The 18,846-nt window shown below is 35.4% G+C and overlaps 2 protein-coding genes across 2 annotated transcripts in view; both read left to right on the forward strand.

The window, feature by feature from the left end:
* Window positions 1-18,846, forward strand: part of Msr-110 (DUF3736 domain-containing protein Msr-110) — a 172,847-nt gene that overhangs the window by 122,835 nt on the left and 31,166 nt on the right. The gene's annotated exons all lie outside the window — the stretch shown is intronic.
* LOC145675902 (uncharacterized) overlaps window positions 1-18,846 on the forward strand; it is a 142,922-nt gene that overhangs the window by 27,986 nt on the left and 96,090 nt on the right. Inside the window, exons 3-5 of the mRNA XM_081746696.1 lie at window positions 11,556-11,763; window positions 13,465-13,644; window positions 17,842-17,971. Coding sequence (XP_081602822.1) covers window positions 11,556-11,763; window positions 13,465-13,644; window positions 17,842-17,971 — 518 coding nt within the window. The remainder of the gene's footprint in view (window positions 1-11,555; window positions 11,764-13,464; window positions 13,645-17,841; window positions 17,972-18,846) is intronic.

Below are 18,846 nucleotides of genomic sequence, written 5' to 3' on the forward strand. Positions count from 1 at the left end.
CTAGAAAAACCAAAAAATTGTCATTTCGGTTTTCTACAAAACCGCACCGAAATCGGTTTGGGTTTTCTCCTAAACCGGTTCGGTTATTTCTCCGAAACCGGTTTCGGTGAAATTTTTTGGAAAACACAACACTATTTCTGTGGAAACGGAATTGCTTTCCGGAGAACAACGAAACACTATTCTGGTTAAAAATACAACAAATTTTGAAAAAAAATAACCGGTTTTGAAGAAAACCGAAACCATATCCGGTGAAAAACCGAACCGGTTTTGAAGAAAACCAATAACAGGTTTCAACGAAAACCGAACCGGTTTTGGAGAAAATCAAAACCGATTTCGGTGAAAAACCGGACCGGGTTTTGGAGAAAACCGAAAACTGAAAAACCGGTTTTTGTGCCCACCACTAGTTTGTAAAAGGCTTTCCTTAATTACGCGCAGTGGCGTATTTAGGGGGGTTGGCTATCGAGCTCAAGCCCCCCGAAATAGATAAATTTATATATAGTATATATAATAACTGTATACTTACTTAGACCCAGCATATATATAGAATGTACATAGCTCTCGAAACAAAATCCTAAATACGCCACTGATTACGCGTGAAATTAGTTGGCGGACTCTGTGGATTAGGAACTTTTGGAGTCCACAATTCTAAAGCTGTTTTGCAGATACATTATTGAACACTGCGCTTTGATACACCAATATATAAGACATCTTCATTCACTGCATGGCGATGGACATACAATGATCTTTTTTTATCAATGCAGCACATCTTGATGCATCTTGAAGAGCTCATTCTACACAACTAACTGATGCAGACACTCCAGTTAACTGTGATAAACATGTAAGCACTGTTGGTCATTTAGTCATGTGTTACCGGTAAAATGTCATTTATAACGGTATAAATGAATCAATATGAGCTCTAAAGATAGTGATTAATTTTATCTTAGCGTGCTCATTATAAAACAGATTTGGTTTAATGGAAACATTGATAGGATATTTACTTTAATATTTAGAATAATGTGAGTTATGAATATAATATCATCAAGTCTATTGTTTAAAAATTTATGTCTATAGTATTTAAACAAAAGTGTCTATTGTATTTTCTCCTGCAATAAAATTTAAACGGCTCTGACAAGTGAGAGAGATTAAATTAAATTGGAGTGGAAGGCTTGCGTTCAATTTTTTTGTGCACTTTACTGCCGCTGTCTTACTGTTATACTTTTACCTTTTCCCAGCCCTACAAAACTACTTAATTTCTAGAATGCTCGTTAAGGCAATCTACTAACGCCTACTACAGACATATATTATCAGAACACTTGATCTTGAAGTGTAATATCAAAGTATAACTCTGAAATTCACGTATTTCGTAGAGACGTTTTCTCGAAAAACAGTAGTAATCGCATGACTTGAGGACACTTTGGACTTTGACCCCGACCTTTATGACGTCATAGGTCAAAGGTCAATGACCTTGGCCCGGGGTCAATGACCTAGGGGTACCTAGGACCACCCCCTCTAAATTTTGGCAGGGGTACCATGGCCCACCCCCTAAATTTTGGCAGGGGTACCTAGGACCACCCCCCTTAAATTTTGGAAATTGCCAAATCTAAAAATTTGGTGTGGTAGCCTAGGACCATAGTATGTACCTCTATCAGTATTGGGTGTCTATGTCGTTCCCTTTCATGGGTAAAAAATTGCCAAAAATTCAAATTTCGGGGGTTTTTGACCTAATTTATCCCCTTGGATGAGGTGTTATTACCCTATATGGTTATATGGACGTATACAGGGGTCCATTACCTTTCATAAGACATGGGTATATTAATGCCCCCCTTGAAAAATTTGGGAGGGGTACCTTGGCCCACCCCTTCAATTTTGGAAAATTGCCCAATTTCAACATTTGGTATTATAGTATAGGACCCTAATATGTATTATGATAAATTTGGGTGGTCCACCTCGTTCCGTTTTAGGGGTACAAAATTGCCAAAAATATAAACGTAAGCAATACGTTATACCACGTGTTTGGTTTTTGGTCCATTTTATCCCCCTTTGATGAGGTGTTATTATCCTATATAGTTATATGGTCATGTATAGGTGTCCATTACCTATCATAAGACATGGGTACATTGGTGCACCCCTTTAAAATTTTGGGAGGAGTACCTTGGCCCACCCCTTCAATTTTGGAAATTGCCCAATTTAAACATTTGGTATTATAGTATTGGACCCTAATATGTATTATGATAAATTTGGGTGGTCCACCTCGTTCCCTTTCAGGGGTACAAAATTGCCAAAAATATAAACGTAAGCAATACGTTGTACCACGTGTTTGGTTTTTGGGCCATTTTATCCCCCTTTGATGAGGTCCTATTACCTTATATAGTTATACGGTCATGTATAGGGGTCCATTACCTATCATAAGACATGGGTACATTGGTGCACCCCGGGAGGAGTACCTTGGCCCACCCCTTAAATTTTGGAAATTGCCCAATTTAAACATTTGGTATTATAGTACAGGACCTCAATATGTATCATGATAAATTTGGATGGTCCACCTCGTTTCCTTTTAGGGGTACAAAATTGCCAAAAATATAAACGTTGTACCACGTATTTGGTTTTTTGGTCCATTTTATCCCCTTGGATGAGATCCTATGATTACAGGGATCTATTTCCTATCATAAGACATGGGTATATTGTTGCACCCTTCTTAAAATTTGGCAAGGGGTACACTGAAATTGTCCAATTTAAGCATAGTGCAGGACTTCAATATGTTTCGGTGGTCCTATTGCCAAATTTTTTAGTACAACCACGTGTTTGGTTATTGACTCAATGTATCCTATTTGATAAGGTATGGACGGGTATCCCCTTTCAATTTGGTATAACCCCTCGGGTGTAGTACGGTCACGTGATCGATGATTTGGTTTTGATGCGCGACGAGGTCCCTGGTCAATGTTCTCTAGGAATTAGGTGGAAATTTTATAGGAAAGATTCATGGCATTTAAATTTTTTTCAACTTTCAAACCAAAAAAAAAAATCAAACCAAAGTTTTTCAAAACAAAAATTGAAACGAAAACTTTTAAACGAAAATCTTGAAACTAAAAAATTTTCAAAACAAAAATTTGAAACGAAAAATTTTCAAAAATTTTCAAACAAAAAAAATTTCAAACAAAGTTTTCAAACAAAAATTTTGAAACGAAAAATTTTCAACCAAAAATTTTGAAACGAAAATTTTTTTCAAACTAAAGAATTTTGAAAACAAAAAAAGTTTGAAGCAATATTTTTTGAAACGAAAAAATTTTCAAACTAAAAATTTGAAACAAAAATTTTGAAACAAAAAATTTTCAAACAAAATTTTTGAAACGAAAATTTCAAAACAAATTTCAAACGAAAAATTTTCAATTAGAATTTAAATCAAACAATGATCAACTTTCACGGTTAACCGTTAAACTTTATCCGGTTTTTAACTATTCGATTAACAAATAAACGGTTTTCAACTATTCGATTAACAAATAAACGGTTTTCAACTATTCAATAAACAGATGAACGGATTTTTCCTTTTCACACCAGTGAGTGCAAGAATTGTTGTACTCGCTTTAAATACGCATCATTTTGAAACAAGGTGTTAGTGTTCATCATGGATACACAGTGGAAACATCCATTTACCTGTATTCTCGCAGGGCCTAGTGGGTGTGGAAAAACGTATTTTGTGAAGCGATTACTGTCACATCTCCCAACCATGATCAATGCAAAATTTCGTAAGATATACTGGTATTATGCAGAATGGCAAGACGTGTATGCAACAATGCCGATTCCAGTAGAATTTCACGAAGGACTTCCACGAATGAAAGATTTTCAGCCTCAAGATGGACCACATTTGATTATTATTGATGACCATATGCGAGAAGTGAATAGTGATATTGTTGATATGTTCACAAAAGGATCACATCATCGAAATATTAGTGTGATTTTTATAACACAAAATGTATTTCATCAAAGTAAAGCAAATAGAAATATGAGTTTAAATTGTTCGTATTTGGTGTTGTTTAAAAATCCACGTGACAAGTCACAAATCAAGCATATGAGTTATCAAATCATGCCTGAGCATCCACTGTTTCTACAAGAAAGTTATGCAGACGCAACAAGAAATCCACATTGCTATTTACTGATGGATCTTAAACAAGATACACCCGATGAAATGCGATTTCGTACAAATATTTATCCCGACGATTTGCATCATTATGTTTACGTACCAACAAAACATGTTTAAATTATTGTGCATGTGAAAAGAATGACTTAGTCTGTCACGATGTCTCCTACAGTGAAACACGCTGATCTGCTACGTGCTCTGCACAAAGCTAAACCAAGATTGCGTAAAGCTATTATTGCCAATGCAGACGCTTCATTAATTCATAGTATTTGTGAATGTTGTTATAATGTCTTAAAAGGCAATGTTCCACTGACAAGTGCGCAGAAGTCAAGATTAAAGCGTTACAAGAACACGCTCCGCTATCTCGTAGACAATACAAAATCATTGGATAAAAAGAAGAAACATTTAGCCGTACAACAAGGAGGATTCTTACCTGCATTACTTGCACCTATTGTAGGAAGTGTGTTATCCAGTATTTTGTTTAAACAATAAACATCATGGAACATAGCAAGAAGATGGTTTTAGTCCCACCAGAAATGCTTCAACGAATGCATGCATCATCATCCCGTGTGAGTGAAAATCGAGAATCTAATCTCGATCGTGAAATGCAATCTATATTGAATACATCGTATCCAAGTGATGAAGAAAAATGGAATCAGTACAATAGAATATTACAGAAATATCTTTATGTGATACGTAAACAAGAAGAACCATTCCCACTTACAATTACATCAATGAAACCTGATGGTGACGTCCCGAATGTTGACGATAGCACGAAACAAGAAATTTTAGCCGCAATACCACAAATGTATCGTAAGAAAGCCGAACTACTATTCCGTCGTTTAAAACAAGATGACGCAATTACATGGGATCATAAAGGAACAGTGTACATCAACGACAATAAACTACATGGATCCAATATTGTAGATTTAATGTGTGATGTGACTCGACCGAGGAAACATTCTAATCCTCAAGGCTGGGAATTGTTTTGCAACTACCTTGCATCGTCAAACACACCTCAAGAATTGATTGGTAATCCACGAAGATTAAACTATATTGTCAAGCATAATAGTACAACAGCATCTGAAGGATCTGCACCACCAAAACCGGCACCTGAATTATTTTCTTCCGGAGAAGAAGAAGAAGAAGATGATGATGATGATGTTTTAGAAGTCCGACCAAAAAGAAAACGTATCATTCCACAATGGTCAACGTACAAACCATGAACAAAAAGTTGAAATCCATTTATTACAATCCAGCACACCCTGCATCATTTTCTACTGCAAAGAAATTATGGCAAGCCACAGGAAAATCTATACCTCTAGCCAAAATAAAACTTTGGTTAAACAAACAACCTACCTACACGTTACATCGTCCTGTACGTCGTCGTTTCCGTAGAGATTTTTATCTTGTCAACAATATTGATGATCAATGGGAATGTGATTTAAATGATTTACAATCACTTCAAAACTATAATGACAATTACCGCTATATTCTTACAGTGATTGATGTGTTTAGTCGGTACGGGTGGGCTGTACCACTACAATCAAAAAGTGCCGAGGATATAGTGAATGCATTTGAAATGATTTTCCAGGACAGGAAACCAATTGTACTACGTAGTGATCAAGGAACTGAATTTACCAACAAGACAGTACAAAAGTTTTTCAGGAAACACAACGTGCAACATGTTACAACAAAGGATCCAGATATTAAAGCCAGCATCGCAGAAAGATTTAATCAGACATTGAAACATCGTATGTGGAAATACTTTACCAAATATCAAACATACAATTACATCAAAGTATTGCCTTTACTTGTAAAAGCATACAATGAAAGTCGGCATTCCAGTATTAAAATGGCACCTGCAAACGTTTCTCAGGACAATTTACTGGAGGTGTGGCATAACTTATACGACAAAAAGCTACAACGTTCAAAACAAGATACGGATTTATCTGTTGGTGATACTGTTCGTATAAGTAAAACAAAACGTATCTTTGACAAGGGTTACCTCGAGAACTGGACTTGGGAAATATTCAGAGTAAAAGCCATTGTACCAAGAAACCCACCAGTGTATCGACTAGAGGATTTAAATCATCAACTCATCGATGGTGTTTTCTACAGAGAAGAATTACAACCAGTGCCGCTCCCTTCGACGTTCCTCATCGATAAAATATTACGTACAAGAACAAAAGGTCGCAGAAAGGAGTATCTCGTCCAGTGGAAAGGATATCCTTCCTCATTCAATTCGTGGATCCCTGCAACTTCATTGAAGAAGAAGAAGAATGGAACCTGATCAAGATTTTTACGTTACACTTCCCAGTAATAGTTCCATGGATTATTTTCCAGAAAATACATTGACTTCATATATTACGAAATTACAACGACGTGTAGAGTTTCGCCAGAAATGGGATGTGGCAATTGTAGAGATTCATTATCCACATTCTTTGCTGAACATTAACAGTGAAAACAATAAAATATATTACAAATCATCAAGTAGTAATGATCAAGAACCGTGGAAGGTTGTAACGATCCCTGTACGCTATTATAACAATATACGGGATCTTATTCATGCAATTAATATACATCATAAAGAAACCAATTTATTTATATCCCATGACGCAACTAATAATATATGCCTCATAAGACATCCCAAAAAGGAAATCCATACTTCTGTACAAATCTCACCAAGTGTTAGTTTAATGCTTGGATTTGAACCAAAAAGTGATTTAAAAGATATGGAAAAGGGACAATATACACCGGATGTACGATTAGGCTTACCATCACAAATGTACGTCTATTGTGACATTATTGAATCTGTCATTGTTGGAGATACAATGGTACCCTTGCTACGAATTGTCAACATGGATCCTGTGAATCATACTTTTGGAAGTCATGCAGTACAAATCTTTAATCCTGCACATTATGTTCCGGTGGAAAAAATGAATTTTGAGCAAATACAAATCGATATAAGGGATAGCACAGGTCATCGTATGCCATTCACCTTTGGAACGGTGTGTACAAAACTACATTTCCGTCGTCGTCGTCATGACTGATCCGTATTTGCAATACTACCAAAAACAAGCGTTGTCTGGTATCGGCAACGTCTATGTGGGAAGTCCCTATCAAGCAGGACATGGCATTGGAAGTTTCCTTGGTGGCTTATTTCGTTCAGTGTTACCACTTGTGAAGCAAGGAGCTAAAACTGTGGGAAAAGAATTATTAAAATCAGGTGCCAATATGATTAATGATGTTGTGATCTCGAATCAACCGCTGGAAGAATCGTTTCATCAACGTATGCAAGAGGCAAAATCAAATTTACAAGAAAAAGCTAAAAATAAGTTGAAAACTATGCTGGGAAGTGGATATCATAAACGAAAATGGGATGACTGCTCTCAGTTTGAGGTTGACCTTCCAACGATCAACAACACCATCAATCCTACGAAGAGACGTAAATTATCACATAAGAAGAAGAAGAGATCATTGGCATCGTCACCAGATATTTTTGATTAATTCAACGATGGCTTTCTTACATCATCAATCCTGTGAATGTGTAAAAAGTGAATTGGACATTTTTTCAACGTTGCCCACGCAAACCAGTGTTCTGGACAATCGTATTATAGGCTACAAACCAATTAGTTCAATAGCTGAAAATTCACCAATAGAATTTGTAGTGAGTGGTAGCAGTGATGAATATATTGATTTGCCACAAACCTTATTATACATCCAAGCACAAATTGTGAAACCAGATGGTTCATCCTTCACCGAAACGGATAAAGCAATAATTGCACCTGTCAATGATTTTCTAAATGCTATGTTTAGTGAAGTACAAATCTACTTGAACAATAAACTGATTTCATTTCCGTCACATAATCATCCATATCGTTCGTACCTGGAAAAACTGCTCAATTATAGTGATGGAGCTAAAAATACACATTTACAAACAGCAATGTGGTTTCAAGATACGGCTGGTCATATGAACGCAACCACCAGGGAGAACAAAGGATTTCAACAACGCTATGAACTGACAAAACAAAGTATGAAATTCGATATGATTGGACATCTTCATTGTGACATTTTTAATCAAGATAAATTTTTAATTCATGGAGTGGAATTACGTGTGAAACTTATTCCTGCAAAACCAAACTTTTGTCTCATGGCCGGTGAAAGTGGTGTCAGTGCAAAAATCAATATTCTAGATGCATCGTTGCAGGTGAAAAAAGTTAGCATCAGCCCTAGTGTCAAATTGGCACACAATAAAATTTTACAATCTACACCGGCAAAGTATCCTCTGACAAGGGTTCAAATGAAATCATTTACCATCCCGAAGGATATACAATCCAAAACTATTGATAACCTGTTTATGGGAACATTGCCAAATCGTATTATTGTAGGATTTACATCGAATGAAGCATCCAGTGGAACTATTACCAGCAATCCATTTGAATTTCAACATCTAAACATTAATTTCTTTACACTGTACGTGGATGGAAAAGCTGTACCTTCAAAACCGTTGCAACCCAACTTTGAAGAAAATCTCTACATTTCATCGTACCACACATTGTTCTCAGGCTCTGGCATACATTTTACCAATACTGGAAATACAATTTCAAGAGCCGACTACAAGAATGGATATACACTGTTTGTATTTGACCTAACTCCCGATTCTTCTGCTGGAGATTGTCACTATTGGAATTTACAACGACATGGAGCCATCCGATTGGAAGTTCATTTCCAAGAGAAATTAGCAGCACCTGCAAACTGTATTGTGTATGGAGAGTTTTCCTCACTCCTAGAGATAGACCACCAGCGCAACATTATCCTGGACTTTTAAATTACAAGGTACGTATACGTTATGTATCATTTCCATTCACGATGTTGAATACATTACAATTAGCTAGTGCTTTACACGGTAGTCCATTATTCAGAAATCATTTTACTGGGGTATTTGCAAGCGATGAGTTACCCTCACGGATTTCTCTTCCTCTGGCAATGATTGTAAATACAGATCCATCCACAAAACTAGGAAGTCATTGGATTGCAATTTATATTGATCATCGCAGTGTTGGAGAATATTTTGACAGCTATGGCCTTCCTCCTTATGTATCACAACATGTTGCATTTTTAAAACTTCATTGTATGTACTATAAATATAATAATAGCCAAATGCAAAGTCTTGGTTCATCCGTATGTGGCTATTATGCTTATTTTTATTTGTGCTGTAAAGCCCAAGGAAAATCTCTGCGTGAAATTCAATACTTGTTCACAACAGTACCCACGGTTAATGATCGTAGACTGCTGCAATATACCTTCCAGGTAATTTTATCATATTTATCATTGCAAATGTATTGTTTAATCATCATCTATTTCTATACTAATCATCTTTTTCCTCGTTCTTTTTTACAGAATTCACATTACGAAGCTTTGCAAACGGGTGCTATGCTGCAAAACATGGAAACAAATCATCGCAATCAAGAAGAGGAGGCAGTCTAATGAAGAAACCCAGCTCAATATACAAACATTGTCAATAAGAAAGAAAAAGAAGAAACCAGAAAAATGAATAAAATACAATTTATGCTTATCTATGTGTTTTTATTGTTCATTCTATATACAACGTTATCAGATTTTCCTAAAGAACTGTGCGATATAAGACGAGAACCCTGTGCAAAGTTTCCACCTAATTCCTAGAGAACATTGACCAGGGACCTCGTCGCGTATCAAAACCAAATCATCGATCACGTGACCGTACTACACCCGAAGGGTCCTACCAAATTGAAAGGGGATACCCGTCCATACCTTATCAAATAGGATAAATTGAGTCAGTAACCGGACACGTGGTTGTACTAAAAAATTTAACAATAGGACCACCGAAACATATTGAAGTCCTGCACTATGCTTAAATTGGACAATTTCAGTGGACCCCCTTTGCCAAAATTTAAGAAGGGTGCAGCAATATACCCATGTCTTATAATAGGAAATAGATCCCTGTAATCATAGAATCTCATCCAAGGGGATAAAATGGACCAAAAAACCAAACACGTGGTACAACGTTTATATTTTTGGCAATTTTGTACCCCTAAAAGGGAACGATATGGACCATCCAAATTTATCATGATACATATTGAGGTCCTGTACTATAATACCAAATGTTTAAATTGGGCAATTTCCAAAATTTAAGGGGTGGGCCAAGGTACTCCTCCCGGGGTGCACCAATGTACCCATGTCTTATGATAGATAATGGACCCCTATACATGACCATATAACTATATAAGGTAATAGGACCTCATCAAAGGGGGATAAAATGGCCCAAAAACCAAACACGTGGTACAACGTATTGCTTACGTTTATATTTTTGGCAATTTTGTACCCCTAAAAGGGAACGAGGTGGACCACCCAAATTTATCATAATACATATTAGGGTCCAATACTATAATACCAAATGTTTAAATTGGGCAATTTCCAAAATTGAAGGGGTGGGCCAAGGTACTCCTCCCAAAATTTTAAAGGGGTGCACCAATGTACCCATGTCTTATGATAGGTAATGGACACCTATACATGACCATATAACTATATAGGATAATAACACCTCATCAAAGGGGGATAAAATGGACCAAAAACCAAACACGTGGTATAACGTATTGCTTACGTTTATATTTTTGGCAATTTTGTACCCCTAAAAGGGAACGAGGTGGACCACCCAAATTTATCATAATACATATTAGGGTCCTATACTATAATACCAAATGTTGAAATTGGGCAATTTTCCAAAATTGAAGGGGTGGGCCAAGGTACCCCTCCCAAATTTTTCAAGGGGGGCATTAATATACCCATGTCTTATGATAGGTAATGGACCCCTGTATACGTCCATATAACCATATAGGGTAATAATACCTCATCCAAGGGGATAAATTAGGTCAAAAACCCCCGAAATTTGAATTTTTGGCAATTTTTTACCCATGAAAGGGAACGACATAGACACCCAATACTGATAGAGGTACATACTATGGTCCTAGGCTACCACACCAAATTTTTAGATTTGGCAATTTCCAAAATTTAAGGGGGGTGGTCCTAGGTACCCCTGCCAAAATTTAGGGGGTGGGCCATGGTACCCCTGCCAAAATTTAGAGGGGGTGGTCCTAGGTACCCCTAGGTCATTGACCCCGGGCCAAGGTCATTGACCTTTGACCTATGACGTCATAAAGGTCGGGGTCAAAGTCCAAAGTGTCCTCAAGTCATGCGATTACTACTAAAACACTAGAGTGAGGCGGCCATTTATATTTTACTTTAGTCCGAATTGTAGTGGTATATTTTCTAATATATTCATATGTTAATATTGACTTCCTAAATGGGATTAGGATTAACAGGATTATTGTAAATTTTTCATTACTACCATCATATATTAATCGAAATAAGTTATTTACAGACTGATACCGTTCATGAAACGTCAGTAAAATTTAAGGAGGTTGAACCACTATCAAAAAAAATTGCAAATGCTCTTACTAAACTTGGTATGAAGAAAGGTGATGTTCTGTACTTCATCACAAGTGAAACGGCACAACTATTTCTTTTCTTTTTGGGTACATGGATATGTAATGGAACCATTCGTGGAGGATCACCTGAGGACTCAGAAGGTAAAGTATTTATTCAGACTATTAATATATTGTAAAAGATCCAATAATTTTATTGAGCATAAGGAATAAAATATGATTGGGAGAGTGAAATTGCGAAAGTAAAAGAATAGTATAATCTGTTTTGATTTCATAGGCAGAACTCATAAATTTCTGAAAGACTGGTTGATTAACTGAGAAGATTATGAAATATAATTTTCTCTTTAACAAGTAACTTGGTAAGTTTTTTACAGGCTTAAAAGTAATTTAATGATTTCTAAAATTGAAATTGACTATGTTTGTGATTTCAAAACTCTTGAACCATCCGACCAATCTCGATCAAATTTTTAACATAAATGAAGTTCGGAACTGGGATGGTATTTTATAATTTCACTTTGACAGTGCAACTTAGGGTTGAGAGGGGGAATATTTAAAAATGATCCAAAATGACTGATAATAGTGTCGAATGCATAGTTTTCGCGGTCGCTAAGATGAACAATGACACTTCTGATTCCGTTTAAATCCAAATTCAGCTCCATATCTTGAGGAAAGGGGATATAAAATGATCAAAAATGACCGATATTAGTGTGGAATATATAGTTTTCGATTTCACTGAGATCAACAGTGACAGTTCTGATATCCTTTAAATCCATATGTAGTTCCGTAACTTGGGGGAGGGGGAGATATATAAAACTGATCGAAAATGACTGATATTAGTGTTGCATCCATAGTTTCCGTCGTCGCTAAGATGAACAATGACACTTCCGATTCCGTTTAAATCCAAATTCAGCCCCCATTGCCCTTTATGTCCAAAATGAAACGTACTCTCTCTGTACAAGGAACGGGCAATCTGTTTGTATATAGTAAACTGAAGTCATACAAATTCTCAGGAATCAAATAAGTATTAAACATGTGAAAATATATAAATTGGTGGAGTTATGAAATAGTAGGGAGGTTATGGAATAGTAGTTTCTATCATTGCACTCTGCACTATCATTGCAATCTCACAATCTACCCACACATACAAATGAACACACTACATGCACAACTCATTTCGAACATTCTCATGTGGTTCGGATTCCGCGTTAATGAGTAGATCACGTCTCATATAGTCCCGTTGCTGAAAGGGACTTTAAACTAAAAATCAACTCAACTTATGTCAAACATCTTGAAGAAAAATTATTCCCGCGAAAGATTTAGTACTTCAGTGTGGTATCCAAATTGACATGCTGAATTCCGAAAACATACGAAGAAAACAAAAATGTACGAGCTACAGCTAATTTTAAACGATTGCACATTAATACTACAGATAACGTCAAGTTAATTATTTTGTCTGTCTTCTTATTGTTAAATCTACAGCCAAAACTTACTTTTAATCTTAAATATGTCTTTACTAATCTACTTTATTGCGTTTCTTTGATCTTGAACCTCAAATCTTGGCTATCAAAAAAAGAGTGATAGCTAACGGTATGGACAGATATTATCTTGCTAGCGCCATAATGATGAGGTTCATGAAGATATATTTCAGTATCAGTTTGAACTTAATAGGTAGTATGTCTCTTGATTTTGTCGAAAACTACACACACGCTTTTGTACTGACATATTCTGTTCAGCTCTATGCCTATCATCTCTGGACATTTTCCCCCGTTAAATGCAGATACTATAATATTGAACAATTTTCCTTGATTATCAACCTATACATACTAAATTTGTTGTTTGTTTTAGAATTTCAGGTTGAGATGATAAAGGATTGCAACGCAAAATTTATTTTGTGTGATGAAGAGACGAAATCACATGTTAAAGCGACCATCTCTTTGTTGGATCTTGACATTATATTACTCTCGATAGGTGAAGTGGAGGGTGCCATTTCGTTGAACAAACTTTTGAAAGATGGTCAGGAGAATGGTATGGACTGTAAACTTTAGCTACTTTATATATATTAATTTTTATGGATTTAATTTATTTACTAACGACAGAATAACATAAAAATAATAATTATTTACAATGATCATAAACATGTTACGTAATTATACTGTACAATACAGATTTTTGACAAGCAAACTACAACTGTAATACACCCTTCAACACGGAAAAGATCTTCATTACACGTTAATATACATACTTTTTTTAAGGAACTTTTAAAGAAACAGTAAATAATTTTGGCCAGGTTTTTGGTACTAATATTCCTCTTAGTAGTTTTAGTAGTAACACGTGCAAATTTTAACAGCGATAGAAAAACAGCAAAACAGTAAACAAAACAGCAAAAAAAAAAAAAAAAAAAAAAAAAGGAACCAGACATGAACAATTTTACGCACAGAACCCACTTTGCATTAAGTCCGCTGGCAAAACTACAAAAGATTACATTCCTTGAACAGTACACAATTTACATTTTACAGAATATCAAAATATAATTACCCACTAATACACGTTATTGTGATAAGCCTCGCAACAGCATCCTCAAACCTTCGCCGAGATTACAGACAAAAGATCTCCTCCAGTTCCTTACCAGAGGGTAGCGTTCCCAAAACTGATGCAACGTTCCCTCTTTGTACTGCCATACTGATGCGTTGCAGTAGAAAAGAGGTTGCTCTAGCGTCTCCTGACGATAAATAAATGCGGTGACCAACTTCTTTTACTTTATATATTATGTTAAAAATAAAAATTTCATCGACGGTAACATTGCGAACTTTCGCTCATAGTTTGCTGAAAGATTCGTTTTTTTCTCAGTAACATTCCAGCTGCATAAAGAGCTCAAAGTAACTTACTATCATTAGCAACAGAACTTTTCATTGAAGCTTTTCTTCTAAAACGTAAAATATTTTGGTATTTTTGGCCCAATTTTTCACACCACTGATAATATAATTTAACAATGCTCAATAACAATCAAAGTTAAATTAGGCCCGCTACTAGCCACAGAGGTTTGGGGGGGCCATGGATATGTTAGCGGGCCAAGTCATTAGAAACTCTCTTGCACATATCTAAATTGTGTTTTTTTGTTTTTTGTGTTAAGGTCTGGAGGGGCCACGAAATGTTTAGGGAAGGCCAGGCTCCCCTCTAGTTGCGAGCCTGAGTTAGATGAGATTATTTAGCACTTTACAAAGAATAAAACAGACATATTTCAATCCAATATTAAAATAAGCGTACTGTTACGTAGAATACAGATCCTTGGACTTCAATACTTTATTTTGCCAGAAGACCAGATGAGGAATTAAAAGTTAGGATGTTCGCTGATGTTGCTTCAATTATCTTTATGGATATTTCTCACACAATTATGAATGATAAAAGATAAACAAACCAACTTGCTTTAGTGCAAACGTAATGTAGACACAATATTGTAAAGGTTTCTTGTCTATATGGCAGAGCAAAAGAAAATGAAATGAAATCTTTAAGTTTTACGTCCCACGGTTATGCTAAAGGAGACGGTGATTATGAGAAATGAATGAAATGAAGAAGGTGGGAGGAAACGGGAGAACCCTGAGAAAACCCACGAGCACAGTGTTTGTCCACCACAAAGTCCACACGGCGCGAGCTGGGATCGAACCAGGGATCCGAAGCACCGGAAGTGAACGCTATACCACTGAGCCCCGCGCCCTCGATAGAGCAAAAGATGGTACCCGGGAGTTTGAACTTTCCCATCACCTTTTCTTATAAAAGTTTTCCTCTTCAGTACAAAATATTACAAATAAGAACAAATTTCTCTAATTATTAGGAGGTTTGTTGGTGTACTTAAAGGAACTCATGCGTCTTAGGGCGTGTTGGATAGGCGCCTCTCAATGATGATGCGTCTGAGAGAGGAAGTAAAGGAGCTCAAAGATCATGCGTCTTAGAGACGGGTTAAGGTGCTCTCACTTACCAGGCGTCTTAAAGAGTTGGTGGAGTGACAACTGGGCAGAATTGATGTCTTTGTGTGGTGATTTATGAGCCTTGATCAAGAAGTTAAAATAGCACTTCCTTGAAGACGAAGTTAGCTCTTTGATTGACTGGAAGTTAGCACCGTTACAAAGCTTTCATTTGTGGGATGAAAATTAGTAATTTTAAAGATCTTCACAGTAGGAAATTAAAATTTAAAGTCACTATTTCACTGTTAGGGATAGTTTTCTAGTAATTTGAACATACGAATAATATATATTTACAGCAAATATGGTTTATTTGTATAAAAAAAGCTAGTAACATTTTTTTTTTTGAACTTCTGACGTTCTCAGATTACTGTTTAGATAATATATGATGCTATATTGAAAGTTATAGTGAGAAAGCATCGATTTCTACGAATATAAATTCATTTTGTTATGATTTTTTTGAAGATGCAAAGTTAGTATAAATGTATATCCGTAGAATATTATGTATTTTATTTAGCGTGTTTATGTTCATTATGCTTGTAACTAGTGCGATAATTTTCTCATAATTACAAAATTACATCACTTTGCGAAAATACAAGTGTGTATCATCAATTAACTCTATGAAACATGTCTACCTCATTTTTCTCGTTATTATAGAAATATGCAAGTACCATTATTTTTCAATTATTTGTGAATCATATATATTTTATTATTTATAAAGCAAATTTAATTCCATAAAATATTAAATATTTTCATACGTAGAAAAATGTTTGATTCTTTCTGTTATTTTTTAGAACTTCACTTCTATATCTTTAACCCTTTTAGGATGTCCACTTTTTGAGGTATATTTTAGAATTTCGCTCAAACAGCTGCTGCTTCCTTACTATTTATCATAGGATCATGGGTCATACCTCGTTTTTTTCAGGATAGATCATACTTTTCAACGGTACCACTTTCTTGTCCGTATTACACACCACAAACAAGATAATCGAAAAAACAGAAGATTTTTTTTAAAACATTTTTTTTTTCGAAATTTTTGTGCCTCTCTGGCCCGGGCCTGGGTTCACGTAGGGATCTGAATTTTTTAAAAAAGAAAAATACGTTGTTATGTAGCCTACATAATACGTGTGCAAAATTTCATTCTTGTGTCTTGAAAACTGAGAACCGGATAAATTTTTGAAAGTTTGAAGGGACCCATTCTTCATATATGTACATATATTTTTAAAAAATGTACTGTGTTATTCCCATTTGACCTAAAGTCATCGTTCATACGCCATTTTCTTCAGTATAATGAGACCTTTTCAACGGTATGACTCACATGTCCGTATAATACACCTGAATCGGAAAATTAGGAAAAAACCCGGAAGTATTTTTGAAAATCCAACCAAGATACTTTGCCCCTCAGGCCTAGGCCTGGGTTGACGTAGGGATCTGATTTTTTCCAAAAAATGCATTGTTAGGTACAGTCACCCACAAAAAAGTACCTGCACCCCTGACTGTTATAATTCCATTACTTGAGGTCCAGGTACTCATGAGAGTGACTGTACATAATGAGTGTCCAAAATTTCAATATTTTATCTTGAAAACAAAGGGCGGAAAAAAATGTTGAAAGTCTGAATTTAGGCTTTCTGCATATATATATATATATATATATATATATATATATATATATATATATATATATATATATATATATATATATATATATATAAATTTACTGCGACGTTACTATTTGGCCTAGAATCATGGTTCAAACATTATTTTCTTTAGTATAACAAGCTCTTACCAACGGTACTACTTACATGTACGTATCATATACCTGAACCCGATAAATAGGAAAGCGGAAATTTTTCTGAAAAAATCAGCCCCTCGTGCCCAGAGCCGATTTCACGTAGGGATCTCCGAAAAATTTGAGAAATACCCGAACGTACATAAATCCGTATGCAAAGTTCCAATCCGATATTACGAAAACTAAAGGCGTGAACAATTTTTGAAATTGGTCTTAAGAAAAAATAAATGTCACCCCCCTCCGCCCTCATTTGGCGCCGCCAAGTTGACCATCCGTTTCCGAAACGCATCTGGGGTGTTTGTTGTTTGGTCCGTTCTTGAGTTGGCTAATAAAAACACTCGGCTTGAATACCTGTTATATAAGCTTAATAAACGGTCAAAGACGATACTACGCTATGGCAACTAAAGTTACCAAAAATCCTAAAAGGGTTAATGAGTTGAATAGAAAATATGCTTGAACTATTGTCTTTTCTTAAAGTTTGTATCCCGGCTGATATAAATCCACAAGAAGATGTAATATGGACTCCTACAACCAGTGGTACAACAGGACTCCCGAAAGGTGCCCAACACACACATTCCACATTTACTGCCCAGCTAGTATATGGAAAGTAGGTAATATTTATAAATGGGGAAAATTTTATGAGTGTGATATTTTTGTTAATTTTCTTAAAACAAAGTAGTGATGAACGATATTGTTATTGAATGCTATAAATATGTAAATTCTATGGGGCAGGGATATTGGATATTAAAGCCTTCCTCATAATTCTTAAGGCTATGCTCGATAAAATGGTATTTTAAGTAAATATAAATGTCTCTAGTAAAGGTTCTAATTTTTCCATTTTAACCCTGCTGCTCTGTTCCCATTTACTATACACATATACTGTTCGGGTCAATATGACCCATAATTAAATTGTATTGGAAAATGACCAGGTTTTCAAACAATGACTAGTTTATTTAATAGTCTAGTGCTAGGAAAATATTTTAAGTATCTTTAAATATTTTACAATGCATTACATGTACACTCATGTCCAAAATGATTGTCGCATATCTATAACTGTTTTCATGTAAGTAATATAATGTAATATGTTTTCATGTAATATAATTTGATAATGATTTTGCAGTGTACTCTTAATACTGATACTAAGTGTATAATCGGAAAATATATATTTGTGGTAAATTTCATAGGGAAAGAATTGTAAATACGAAAATTAGAATGAGTAAAACAAAATGTTGCTAAATGGACAAGAAATTTTTATTTTCGTTTTATTGTTTTTATTTACGGATCTTTTGACATGAAATTTGCCACATACATGTATTTGCCAATTCTACACATACTAACATTTTAAGAAATAGAGGGCGAATTCGTTATCAAATTATTTCCCTACAACAACATATTTATAGACATGCGACAATAATTTTGGACATGAGTGTACATACTTTCCCCGGTAGATGAATGGTTACACTCGCTGCCTTATAATCAAGA

Source organism: Thermobia domestica, chromosome 18 (genome assembly GCF_964235325.1).
Source record: "Thermobia domestica chromosome 18, izTheDome1.hap1.1, whole genome shotgun sequence".
NCBI classification, from domain to species: Eukaryota; Metazoa; Arthropoda; class Insecta; order Zygentoma; family Lepismatidae; genus Thermobia; species Thermobia domestica.